The sequence below is a fragment of the Rattus norvegicus genome, chromosome 20, assembly GCF_021556685.1.
Source record: "Rattus norvegicus strain SHRSP/BbbUtx chromosome 20, alternate assembly SHRSP_T2T, whole genome shotgun sequence".
NCBI classification, from domain to species: domain Eukaryota; kingdom Metazoa; phylum Chordata; class Mammalia; order Rodentia; family Muridae; genus Rattus; species Rattus norvegicus.
In genome coordinates, this window is record NC_141553.1 from 5295438 (window position 1) to 5307437 (window position 12000).

General features: G+C 46.4%; 2 protein-coding genes across 22 annotated transcripts in view; one reads left to right on the top strand and one right to left on the bottom strand.

The window, feature by feature from the left end:
• Positions 1-5547, bottom strand: part of Tsbp1 (testis expressed basic protein 1) — a 60534-nt gene extending 54987 nt beyond the window's left edge. For 12 of the 19 annotated variants that reach the window (XR_015644981.1, XR_015644979.1, XR_015644974.1 and 9 more), the window contains exon 1: positions 5248-5547. The gene's annotated coding sequence lies outside the window, so the exon portion shown is untranslated. The remainder of the gene's footprint in view (positions 1-5247) is intronic. The other 7 variants (XR_015644983.1, XR_015644980.1, XM_087598087.1 and 4 more) reach the window with 2 other exon arrangements.
• Positions 1-6551, top strand: part of Btn3a2 (butyrophilin, subfamily 3, member A2) — a 75112-nt gene extending 68561 nt beyond the window's left edge. For all 3 annotated transcript variants that reach the window (XM_087597031.1, XM_087597033.1, XM_087597035.1), the window contains exon 11: positions 5434-6551. In XM_087597031.1, the coding sequence (XP_087453157.1) occupies positions 5434-5444 (11 nt within the window). In that variant the 3' untranslated portion in view covers positions 5445-6551. The remainder of the gene's footprint in view (positions 1-5433) is intronic.
• The last annotated feature ends 5449 nt before the right edge of the window (positions 6552-12000 follow it).

Sequence of the window (12000 nt, forward strand, 5' to 3'; positions counted from 1 at the left end):
GCCTTAGCCTCTCCAGTGCTGGGATTACATTTGGATGTCATGAGTCTAGCTTTTTATATAGGTTCTGAAGACCTCAAGTTGAGGTCATCATGCTTGTGTTGTAAGCACTTTCTCAACTAAGACATCTCCCCAGCCTCAGTTTGATCAGTTCATATTCTGTGCATACCACATGCAACTGCATTGTAGTAAGGTAGTGAAATATTGAAATGAATTTGAAGAAAAAAAAATCTTCCTACTAGGACCCCGTAGATCTCAAGTCTGCAATCTTAGCCACTTTAGAGGGTAATGTGGGAGGACTGTAAGTTCAAAGTTATCTGTAAAACAGTGAATCCTGTCTTAAAGTAAGGAGAGATCTGGGCCTGCTGCTCAGTGGGAATCACTTTAATCTCCTCAGTATTAGCTGACCTTTAAAGAGGCCAATGCTTTGCCATGGTGCAGTTGCTGGGAGATCTAAATGGGGAAAGAACTTAAACTCTTCCCAGACACAATATTAATCTTCAGGGCTGTGAGAAGTCCCCTCCCTGAGCATCCATGGCAATTCTGGTCTGACCTCAGCCTGTTGTGCTAACAGATATAACACCAGGTAAGTTGAGTCAAATACTGCAGAAAGTGGAGCCTTGCCTCCAGCTGTAGCCTGCAGAGATGAACACTTCTCCCAAGGCAGCACACCAAGCCAGAGAACAGCTTCCAATCCAGATCCAGTTCTGCTTGGTTCTCTACACTCCACACTTCTGAGACTCTGGCTCTTGGGCCTTCAGCTGAACCCTGGCAGGACCCAACCTTCTTCTCCCCAGGATGCTCAGCCTCTGCTTTGAGTATCGCCTTTAAAGACTGGGATTTTGAAGATCACAGAGATTCTCATCTGTGCTTCTGAGGAGCCACTGAAATCGGCAACAGTTCAGGGTATAAGTGCTTCTGCTTGGATGAGAGGGTATCCTGGGACTTGGAAGCCCAGGGACCACACAGCTCTGCAGGAAAAGGTATCCCAGTAGAAGGGCATCCTGAGACATGGAGACCAGGAGCCACATAACTCTGAGAGGAAGCTGCCTTTCTTTTCATTGCTTCCTTTCTTCTTGGCTTCAGTTGTGATGAGTCACACTAGGCAGCAAATCTCATAAAAGAGATTTATTGGAAGGTCCTGGGTATGGAAGGACAAATCCAGGGATGGCTGTCCTCTGCTCTTGGGAGAAGGGAACTGAACAAATAGCAAGGATTATATAGGATTTATGAGGGGGCAGAAATTTCCAGGTTGAAGATTGGTGGGATTTCAAATCCTGAGCTTCCTACGGTGGGAGAGGGTAAGGAGGGATCAGGGATTGGTGGGGATTTGTGGGGAGCTTGGGGCAAGTTTGGTCAGGATATAAATTCGGTGTTGCAAGTCTCTGGCTCTGGGTCAGAAATCCCAGCAATCCTATAATTACTAGCTAGAAATCTTTTGTATTTGTTGTTGGAGATTAGATAAGTTTATAAGGCAGGATATAATTAGCAGGATTAGGAAAAGGAGAAGGGGGGTGAAAAAGGGTAGTATCTAATTCTATACAGGACTGTGAATGAGCTACTGGCCAGATGCATGGAGCTGTTTCTTATGATTTTTTTTTTTTTTTTGGAGATCTGTTTGGAGTGTTATCTTATCTTTTACTATACTTGATTGGGCAACATAAGGGTAGCATTTCTACCCAAGGAAGAGACAAAGACCACCTCTATCTGTTGTTAATAAATCTAGCTGATATGCCAAGATTAAGGTCTGAAAAAAAGATGGTGGGATTGATATTATCTAAAGGGGTATGTTACTAGGGATATGAGGACCTTTGAGGAGCTTTGGACCACTTTTTTTTTTAACCATAGCCATACCTAGGGTTTGAGAGAGTGGAATGTGTACCCTCTTTAGTTTGACTGTGCCTGATGGGTGACCGGGGTAAATGCTAGTCGGGTTTATCGCCCATGGGATAACATGGATCCTTGATTAGAATATAAAAGATTTTTTGATCATTTGTTTGTATGGTGACAGAAGTTACCATCACTGAAAATTGAGGCTGCCAATAGTGATGGGTGACCAAAAGCTTTTTTTGGGAGTTATGTCTGAAGTTCAGGTACAGTCAGAGCTGGCAGACAAGATGCCATCCTTTTATAGTGTTGTTCAATATTTTCGGACATAAAGGGAGGTTCCAGCTGTTGACCCAAGACTCTAAGAGCCATCCCTCCATTTCAGTGACATAAAGAAGAAAGTTAAGTCTGAAAGGTGTACAGCTGGAGTCTGGAGGAGGGCCTGTTGAAGTCTCTGAAAGGGTTCGGTAATGGGCACAAGTAGGGGGTGGTTCATGAGAGGGGCAATGGGTTGCCTCATACAAGAATGAGAAGAAAGAGGGAATCGAAGAGTGTAAGAAGCAAGCCATCCCTAGGAATGATAGAATTTTGTCCTTGGTGGTGAGGACTCTGGGTAACTGAATTAGATGTTTTCTGTCTAGGGTAATGGCCTTGTAAGAGTTATATCTAGTCCCAAGTAAGTAAGCTGAGGGGTGGAGAACTGGACCTTAGAGAGTTAGACTCTATATCCCTAGCTGGGCAGAGATGTCTGTCTGGCTAATTCGCTGGGATGGACTATGAAGGAGAGGATCATCTATGTGTTGGATTTAGGAAGTGACAAAGAAAGTAGGTCAGAGATCAGAACCTGACCAAATAAATATGGGCTTTCCCAGAACCCCTGGTGTAGGATGGTCCAAGTGTGTACAGGTCAGTCCAGGTAAAGGCAAAGATGTTTTATGACTAGGGGTCCATAGGAATAGAAAAGGTATCCTTGAGGTTTAGGACAGAGATATGGGAGGTCTCTGAGGGAATGATGAAGAGGAGAGTATAATGGTTAGATACTAAGGGGTGGAGGGGAATTATTGCTGATTTGCAAGCTGGAGATCCTGAACCAAGTGATAGGTTCCACTGTTTTTCTTTTGATTTTTTTTTCTTTTTCTTTTTTAACTGCCAGTACAGGGTATTAAAGTTTGCAACAAACTTACAGAGGCATCATTTGGAACTTAGATGACAGGACATTTACATTCAGTGAGGGCTGGGGAGAGACACAAAGGGTTTGGAGAAGAGAAATAGGGAGTGGGGACTCTCTTTCCATATCCCTGATTGCTTGTAGTATTTGTAAGCATTTCGATGAATATTAGGATCAAGGACACCATTAGGTGGCCATTTGTATTATCTAAGGGATATCGAGACCAATTTTGATTTGACAGGGGAATAAATTTAGGACTCTTTAGGTCAAGTCAGGTGGTATAGGTTGGAGGTTTTTAAAAGACATCCCAAAGGAATGAGAAGGTAGGAAATATACCATTCCCACAGATGAGAAAGGAGAAATGGAATGTCCCTGCAGCTTGTAGTCATGGGCATCCCCAAACTCAGGACAAATTGAGGACCAAGCCCTTCAGTAGGTCATTACTACAACTCAGTGGAGTCAGCTTAGCCTGGCTTGAGTGTCTTGGTGCCTGGTACCAGGACTTTTGCAGAAGCCAGAAGGTGAAAATGAGAACCAAGCTCTCATAGAGCGTCTTATCCTTCAGGAAAGTTTGGGAATGGAGTTGAAAAAGTCACAAGGACCTAGAGAAACTGGAATTTATACTTAGTTCTGAAGTGGGAGTGCTAAAATAGGGCAGGAAGGATTGCAATGGCCCAGTAGGGCCTAAGGAAAGTGCAGGATTGCAGCTCTGACGGTGGTGGGATAGAGTCAGGACAGGAAGGGTCACAGTAGTCCTAAAAAACTGCACTGAAAACCACAAGGGCCTAGAGGAGCTGTGGGAGAGGCAGCTCTGAAGGGAAGGTGAGCAAAGGTCAGGTAGAGATGCAATAGCCCAGGAGATCTAAGGGAACTGCAGAATAGCAGCGTCAATGGCAGGAGACTAGGGTCAGGTGATGAGGGCCAGCTGTAGTCTTAAAGACTCTGGCTGGAGGTACCTCCACCTCTAAGAGTACCAGAGGGGTGCCAGATACCCAACAGCCAAGTCCTGGGACTCAGGGAAGCATTTACACCAACCAGAAGGGGAAGCTTACCTAATTGTCACTGGCAGATGGTGTGTCAAGCAAGCAGTGAGCTGGAAGGTGAGACTACTGCAGGCCAACTGGAGATGTGGGATAGAGTCCTAGTGCGGCTCAGACCCCAGAACTAGTGGGAGCACAGGCACCAGGAGAACCTGTCCAAGTCACTGCACTAAAACGTGTTTATGGGTCTTGGAAGCACAAGAACCTTACAGCTCTGTTGGAAATGGTATCCCAGTAGAAGGGCATCCTGAGGCAGGAGAGTACAGGAACCACACAGATCTATGGGACAGTGTCCCAAGGGAAAGGCATCCTGAGACACGGGAGCCCAGGAACCACACAGCTCTGAGAGGAAGCCTCCTCAGCAGAGGCGTTACAGCTCCCAGGGGAGGGTCTCCCCAGCTGAGCTAAGGAGCTCAGGAGCCTCAGCCCCGCTCCTTCTCTTCATTGCTTCTTTTTCTTCTTGGCTTCTTCTGAGGCGAGTGGAGGATCCACGGTGTGGAGGGACGAATCCAGGGATGGCTACCCTCTGCTCCTGGGAGTGAATAGCAGGGAACTGGACAAAGGGACAGTGCTTATATAGGATTTCTGAGGGGGCGGAGCTTCTCAGGGCAGATATTTCCAGAGTTAAGATTGGTGGGATTTTAAGTCCTGAGCTTAGGGGAGCTCAGGAATTGGTGGGTTTTCCTGTTCAGGGATTGGTGGGTTTTCCTGTTCAGGGATTGGTGGTTTTTTTTGTTTGTTTGTTTGGTTGGTTGGTTGGGTTTTTTTTTTGGGGGGGTTTTTTTGTTTTGTGTGTGTGTGTGTGTGTGTGTGTGTGTGTGTGTGTGTGTGTGTGTGTGTGTGTGTGTGAAACTCGGGGATTGGTGGCCTTTTTTCACTCCCTTTTCCCTGCATCGGACCCACGGGTTGTGGTGGGAAGTCTTTCCTGGCTGCAGCCGGCCTCTGCCAGCTTTTACTTTGGCGCCATCTCTGTGGGGCTGCCATGGTGGATAGCTCTGGCGGCAGTATTTCACAAAGGCCGTAGGCCGAGATAGGAAAGAAGGAGCCACTGTGGACAGCCCCTGAGGAGAAGCTTGTACTGAGGCGGGACAGCAGATGTGCCACCATAGACAGCTCCTGTGACTGAGACGTCGCGGTGCTGCAGGCTGAGACGTCGCAGTGCCGCCATTTTAACAGGAGCCGCCATTTTGGACAGTTCCTGCGGGGGTTTTTTACCTTGGCGTCGAAGGCTGGGGCGGTGTGGAGAGGCCTGCCGCCGCCTTGAGGGCTTTTGTGGTGCAGCAGCTTTTGCGGGGCTGCCGCCCTGCCCAGGGACTACACAGAGGGCCGGAGACGAGCTGGACACGCCGCTTGTATCAGGACTACACCGTGACTAACCTTCTCTTTCCATTAACTTCTTAGGATTTCCCTAACTGAAGGCAGTGAGGATTCCACTGTCCAATCAAGAAGCTGAATTCTCTAATGTCATCAGTTACCGGGGAAGGCTGCTCCCGGAGGCTCTCGCGCCACAGCCTTCTCCCCACTTCCCCTGAAGTGGATGCACTTAAATCACTTTCAGCATCTACACCATTAAACCGAAGCGCAGTAAGCTTCAGGCTAAAGGTGCCTGGCTGACAGTCGTCTTCCTTCTCCTCCTTTGCTCCCACACAGTTTCAAATACACAATTATCCCAACAGCCTTGTGAAGGAACCGCTTCCCCAGTGTGCAAACTGCTGAGTGAGTGACTGACCATCCCAGAGCTGGCCCAATTAAACTGTTTCAGCTGCAACTGGATCCAGCACTAAAATAGTAAATAAAAAAGAAATAGCTGGTTTCAAAGAGGACCCTCATATTGAATTCCTAACTAGCAACTGATGATGCTGTTCACATCTGACGCTGATTGGCTCCTCGGTACTGCCCTTACTCAATCCAGCAAAGCTGTGAGTCTCCTGGTTCTTATGGCCTGGGGTGTAGACAGGGTGAGGAGACCGTTGCCAGGGTATGAGACCACCATCTCTCCTGCAGCAGGATGAGAGTGTGGCTCCCCAGAGGCTGCTGTGACCGTGATGCTGATGATGCTGACCTCTCCAAGGGCTTTGGTCAGGGATCCCCAATGTAAGTGCACACATCAGGTTCTGAGCTGCTGAGGGTAGGGGGAAGAAGGCGCTAACTTCCTCACTGTTTGGGCCCAGTCCCTTGAAGCTATTGATGTTTTTTGTGACCACACACAGTCCTCACATGAAATCCAAACTATGTCCCCTGACAGAAGCCGGGATGTTTGTGCTCTCAGACTTGTGTGAGAGGCCCCTGTACATCAGCCATTGCTTTTCAAGTTTCTTCTAGTAACACCTATACCTGTGTCATCTTCCCTTAGACCCTGAAAGGAGTTGATAAATCACTATATGAAATTAACTTCTCACACAGGGCTTGTCTGTGTTGAGTTATGCCAGGCAAAGGAGTTTCTGTGTAAAAACAGAACCTTATATGTTCTATTTTGTATATTTCATTTTAGTAAAAAAAATAAGTAAAATATTGATCTAATCAGAAGGTTTCTGTGGAAGTGTCATAGAGTCAGTGAGGGCATCGCAGGGAGATCCGAGTGCATCCTCTGTAGGTTGTGAGGCCGCTGCCTGGCCACCTGTGAGGCTGAACCCAGGGCTTCCTCTTTCTCTCTTCCTGATGCCAGGGCTTGTGCAGCCTGTTCCCACGCGGAACCTTGGCTGGGTGGTGGTTTTCCTTTGCAGCACACAGCAGCTGAGGAAATAGCCTTCGAGAAGATGTGCATCTGTGGGCTATTCTAGAGAACTGGAGGCTCCTTCTGAGACCCCAGGGTGGGTTAGAGCCTGTTTGGTGTTTGTGACTTGAACATATCTGCATTTATTTTTCTCCCACAGTCTCTGGCTTGAGTCCACAAAAAGGACCCTACTTCTCCTTGCACCATATGAACCCCCCTACTTCCTAGTTTCACAACCCACATAAACATCAGACACAGAAAAATCAAAGTCTGTGATATATGCACATGGGGGATAAACGATGGGGTTATCAACACTGATGAAAGCTGTGACACCCCCCCCCCCAATGCTGAGCTTGTGGGCAAGTCCTCTGACCCATCTCTGCTTTGGCAGAAATGTAAAACATGGGAGAGATGATTTTTTCATAGAGCTGTCTGAGGATTTGGAGGGATGGCTGTGGCAAAACACTAGGGCTCTGCTGCCCCACTGTGTGCTTCCTCTCTGTAAGCTGTGTAGCAGTGAACTTGCTACACAGCTTTGGCTCCCAACAAGTCACATGCATGCACCAGCCCAGGACCTCTTTGGATTCTCACATCACACACACACACACACACACACACACACACACACACTCACACACACATACATACACACACAGACACACACCCAGACACCAAGACACATACACACACAGACAGACATATACACACACAGACACACACACACACACACATACACACACATACACACAGACACACACACACATATACACACACAGACACACACACACTCACACACACACACTCACACACACACACTCACACACACTCACACACACATACATACACACACAGACACACACCCAGACACCAAGACACATACACACACAGACAGACATACACACACATACACACACACATATACACACACAGACACAGACTTACACACACACACACACACACACACACACACATGTCAATACAAGGCTACAAGGCTGGGCACTCTTAAACCTTCCCCTGCTAGCAAACACTCCCCACACTCCCCTCCGGTACTCCTGACACTCCTAAACCTTCCCTTGCTAGCCCAGGCCCAGCCGGGGAAGTGGCCAGTGGCCACCCGCCTGAGTCTCACATGGCTGTGTGGCTTTCTCTCCTGCAACTTTTATGTCCCATCCATCTCCCCTGGTGATCCTTTGTTTTCCTTTCTCCCAGTTCCTAGCCCTTGCAAACCTAAAGGTCCTGCCTCGGTTTATCTGCCCTGCCATTGACTCTTTATTGATCAATAAAAAAACAGTTGGAGACAAGGACCACAGATTCACAATTTTGGGGCCCAGATTAATTCGAAGCCTTGGAACCAACCTCCACCAAAGCTGTTATCACCTCCACTATCAGAGGCCACACAGGGGCTTCCAAACTGCCTCTCACCTCATTGACACCTCCCACAGACCTGGCTTCTGCCCTTGCACCAGCTTTCTTCTCACAAACCATTCTTACGGCTTCCAAAACTGTTGTTTTTCTTCCATTCTGTCTTTTATAAAAAAAAAAATCAAACCCATTCTCCTCACTATGCTGTCTCAAACACAGTGATTCCATCTCTGAAACTCTCAGCGTTCTCTGTCTTTTAAAGTCACGAGCCACAGGGATGACTGCTGCAAATATTTCTCACGCCACGTGCCTCTTCATACTGTGAGCTCTGTGGGGTTGGTAGCGGCTGGTGCTTGCCTTCACATATCTCGTGTACATTTTAGAGTTAGACCAAGGGTGAAAATGAGAAGACACACAGCTGATGCGTCTTGACCCCATCTTTATCTGTTGAGACCGGAGAAGCTCCTGTGACTGTCACACCAGAGTGTGGGGACATGCCCTCGCCTTCTCCTGGGGTCACATTTGGCATCTGACTTTAAATCAATCAGGTTTATGGATTCTCTGCATCTGTAATTCAGACGTAAGGCGGTGGGTCAGTAAGCTGAGGCAGGAATGGAGTTGATGACTGATTACTCAGCAGACTTTTCTCTGAGGGAAAAAAACTTGATTCTCTGGGGCTGGTGAAAGACACTTGAAGGATGAGGCAAACTCTAACAAGCTCCAACAACTTTACACATACACATGAATAGAAATATACACATGTACACACATACACACACACATACACACATACACACATATACACACATATACACATACACAATACACGTATATACATATACACATATAACACATACATCTATCCATATACATATATACATATACACACACATATACACCTAGATACATATATGCACATACATACACATATATACACACACATATACATGTACATACATATACATGCAACACATACACATATACACACATACACATATACACACATAACATATATACACACATGCACATACACACATATACACATATACACACATGGCATGTATCTATACACACATACACACAGACACACATATACCTATACAAACATACACACAAATACACATACAGACATACACACACATGTACATACAAACACGTTTGGTGGATGAAGCAAAGCTTTCCAACAACTAACTTTCTTCTCCTACACCTTATACAATGCAGGAAAATCTTTGAAGCAGTACAAAAAATAGAATGTGGTGACATTCTATTTTTCTTTAAATGATTACATTACACTAAGTATACTTTAAAAAGCCCATGCTCCCCAATATCCTCACATTATTTCATCTATTATGAGTGAAAACCAAGTTATTCCCAAGAACCCATGTACATTTGTAACTAAGCAGCACGTTGTAAATTAACAAAGTATAAGCAAGCAAGATTATTTTCTCAGCCAGTTTTTCTTATAATTTGTGGTTACAAAATATGGGGATTGATTATTTTGTTATTTGCTTAAGTAATCTTATAAAAATCTTTAAAAACTTGCAAATCTAAACTTCTATATAAAGAACAATCAGTCATTTCTGCTTAAACTTTCAGGGTGCACGTCTACTCATTAACCATTTTTAAGTCATGTCAGGAAGCCAAGGGCAAAAAGGGGTACACGAAATTAATCTACACCTTTGATCCCCAGCCCGGCTTTAGCAAAAAAGGCACGTCAGCCAGTGCTAACCAGGCTGCCATTTTTCTTGTTCCGTGACCTCAAAAAAAAAAAAATCAATTATCAAGATTATGTCTTTCTGAAATTTAAAATATTTCCCAAGATTTGTACGTTGAAGCCATGAGCAAAAACATTGTAACCAAACTTTACTGACAATCTACATCTCCGAATTCTTTCTAAGGGTGGTGGTCATGACTAAATATTTACATCTCTAAGTTCTTTCTGAGGGTGGAGGTTGATTCGTTAACCTGCTTCTATGGCAGCAATGGTTGGGAAAGACCAGTCATTATTATTGTAAGTACCAACGACACTGCCCAGTTTGGGGCTGGAAACCCCTTTACAGTTACCACGTAGGTTAGGGGGATCGGGTGACCTCGAGGGCAGCAAGCAGAGCAGTGCTCCGGAACAGCATGAAGTCCTCAGGACTCTAGTCCTCTGGGTTCCTTCCCTCCGAGGCACACCCACCAGGACTGCACTAACCGGTGGGCTACATCCCATGGGTTCTACAGCTGTTCTGCCCTTCCTCTTGCTTGGTCCCCAACAATCCCTGAAGTCTCTTCTCTCACCCACTGTCCTCATACCCTGTGCTCTGTTATTCAGGAACTCAGTGTTGCCATGAGGTGTTACCTCAGCCGAGAGGTGCCCCCCCATCCCCTCTGCTGACATCTACAGTCATCACCCTCTTCTGGCTCACATCTCTGACAGGTCTAGCCCCCAGGGTGCTTTATCCTCCTCCTGTCCTGTCACTCAGGGCTTCCTGTTAGCGGAACTCCACCTGCATCTCCTAACTTCTTCCCCACCTTCACAGTTTTTAAGCTCTGATTTAATTATATGACAATCTTAAAACAAAAAGCACCTCTGCCTAGCCCTACAGAGACTTGATGTACCAGGGTGGGGGGATTCTGGGGGGGCTCTACTGTCTTAGAGAAGGGGAGGGAGGATGGGGGGAAGGACTGTGGGAGGGGGGACCAGCAGTCAAGTTGTAAAGTGAATGAAACAAACAGTAAATAAAAACATCTCACTGGGTATAAATCACACTTAAGGGCAGACTCCTGTCCCAGCAGAAGATGGTCCAACATGTATGAGCTAACAGTCGTCTTCTCTTCCTCTTCCTCTTCTTCCTCCTTCTTCCCCTCCCCTCTTCCTCCCCCTTCTGTTCTCCCCTCCTCCTCTTCTTCTTCCTCTTTCTCCTCTTCTTCCCCATTTTCCTCCTCTTCCTCATTCTTCTTCTTCCTCCTCTTACTCTTCTTCCTCTTCTTCTTCGACTTACAATGCTTTTGTTTATATTTTATGGTTTCAGGTTTTGTGCTTTTATGTTATTTCTGTGTGTGTGAATGTGTGTGTGTGTGTGTGTGTGTGTGTGTGTGTGTGTGTGTGTTTCTTGTGCTTTTCCTTGGCTCTTTTCCCCTTTGGTTTGTACTACGCTATTTCTGTGGTATACAAAAAGAATTCAGTGGGAGGTAAAATGGCCAAGCAACCTCTCTGTCACTGGAGGTCACAATGAAGGTTAAAGAAATCCTGGGCAGGGGCTACGTACTGAAGGGAGGACTTCCTGCCTCTCCTAGGAATAGAGACTGATTTCCCAGAGTTCCTCATCTCTTCACTATTAACATCATTGCCAATGTCCGGCCTTGACAAAAGTGTGTGTTCCTCTGCCCCATGGGTCATGGTGACATCAGAGGGGCCTGGATCCAGCTTGCATCTGGTCATTTTGGGTAGCTCAAGAGGGACTCTGGGACTCAGGCATATTTTCACCACAGAAGATTGTCCCGCGCTACGTCTCGCCAGCAGGAATGACGCAGCACACACAGGATCCTTCTGCAGAAAAGCTTTAATGCGTCTTGAGAGGGAGAGCATAAGCTTACAATGCGGAGACGCCGAGTGAGGAATAACCGTCCCTTATATAGGAAATTATCCTCGCCTAGGACATGTCACTCTCTGACTGGTCGCTGCCAATTATGCCAGATGACGTACCAAAGCGTACGTGTCCCTTTGAGTAGGGAAGTTACCAGGCGCCTGCGTATTGCCCTTTTTACTAGGTGCGTTCTGCCGGATGCTGGTGCCATCTTGTAATGGAGTATGTGAGGACAGCTCCTCACATCTCCCCCTTTTCTGTTTTTTAAGCAAACAGGACACCCAGATATAGGAGGGCGAAGACAGAGGTCATATCCTCGTA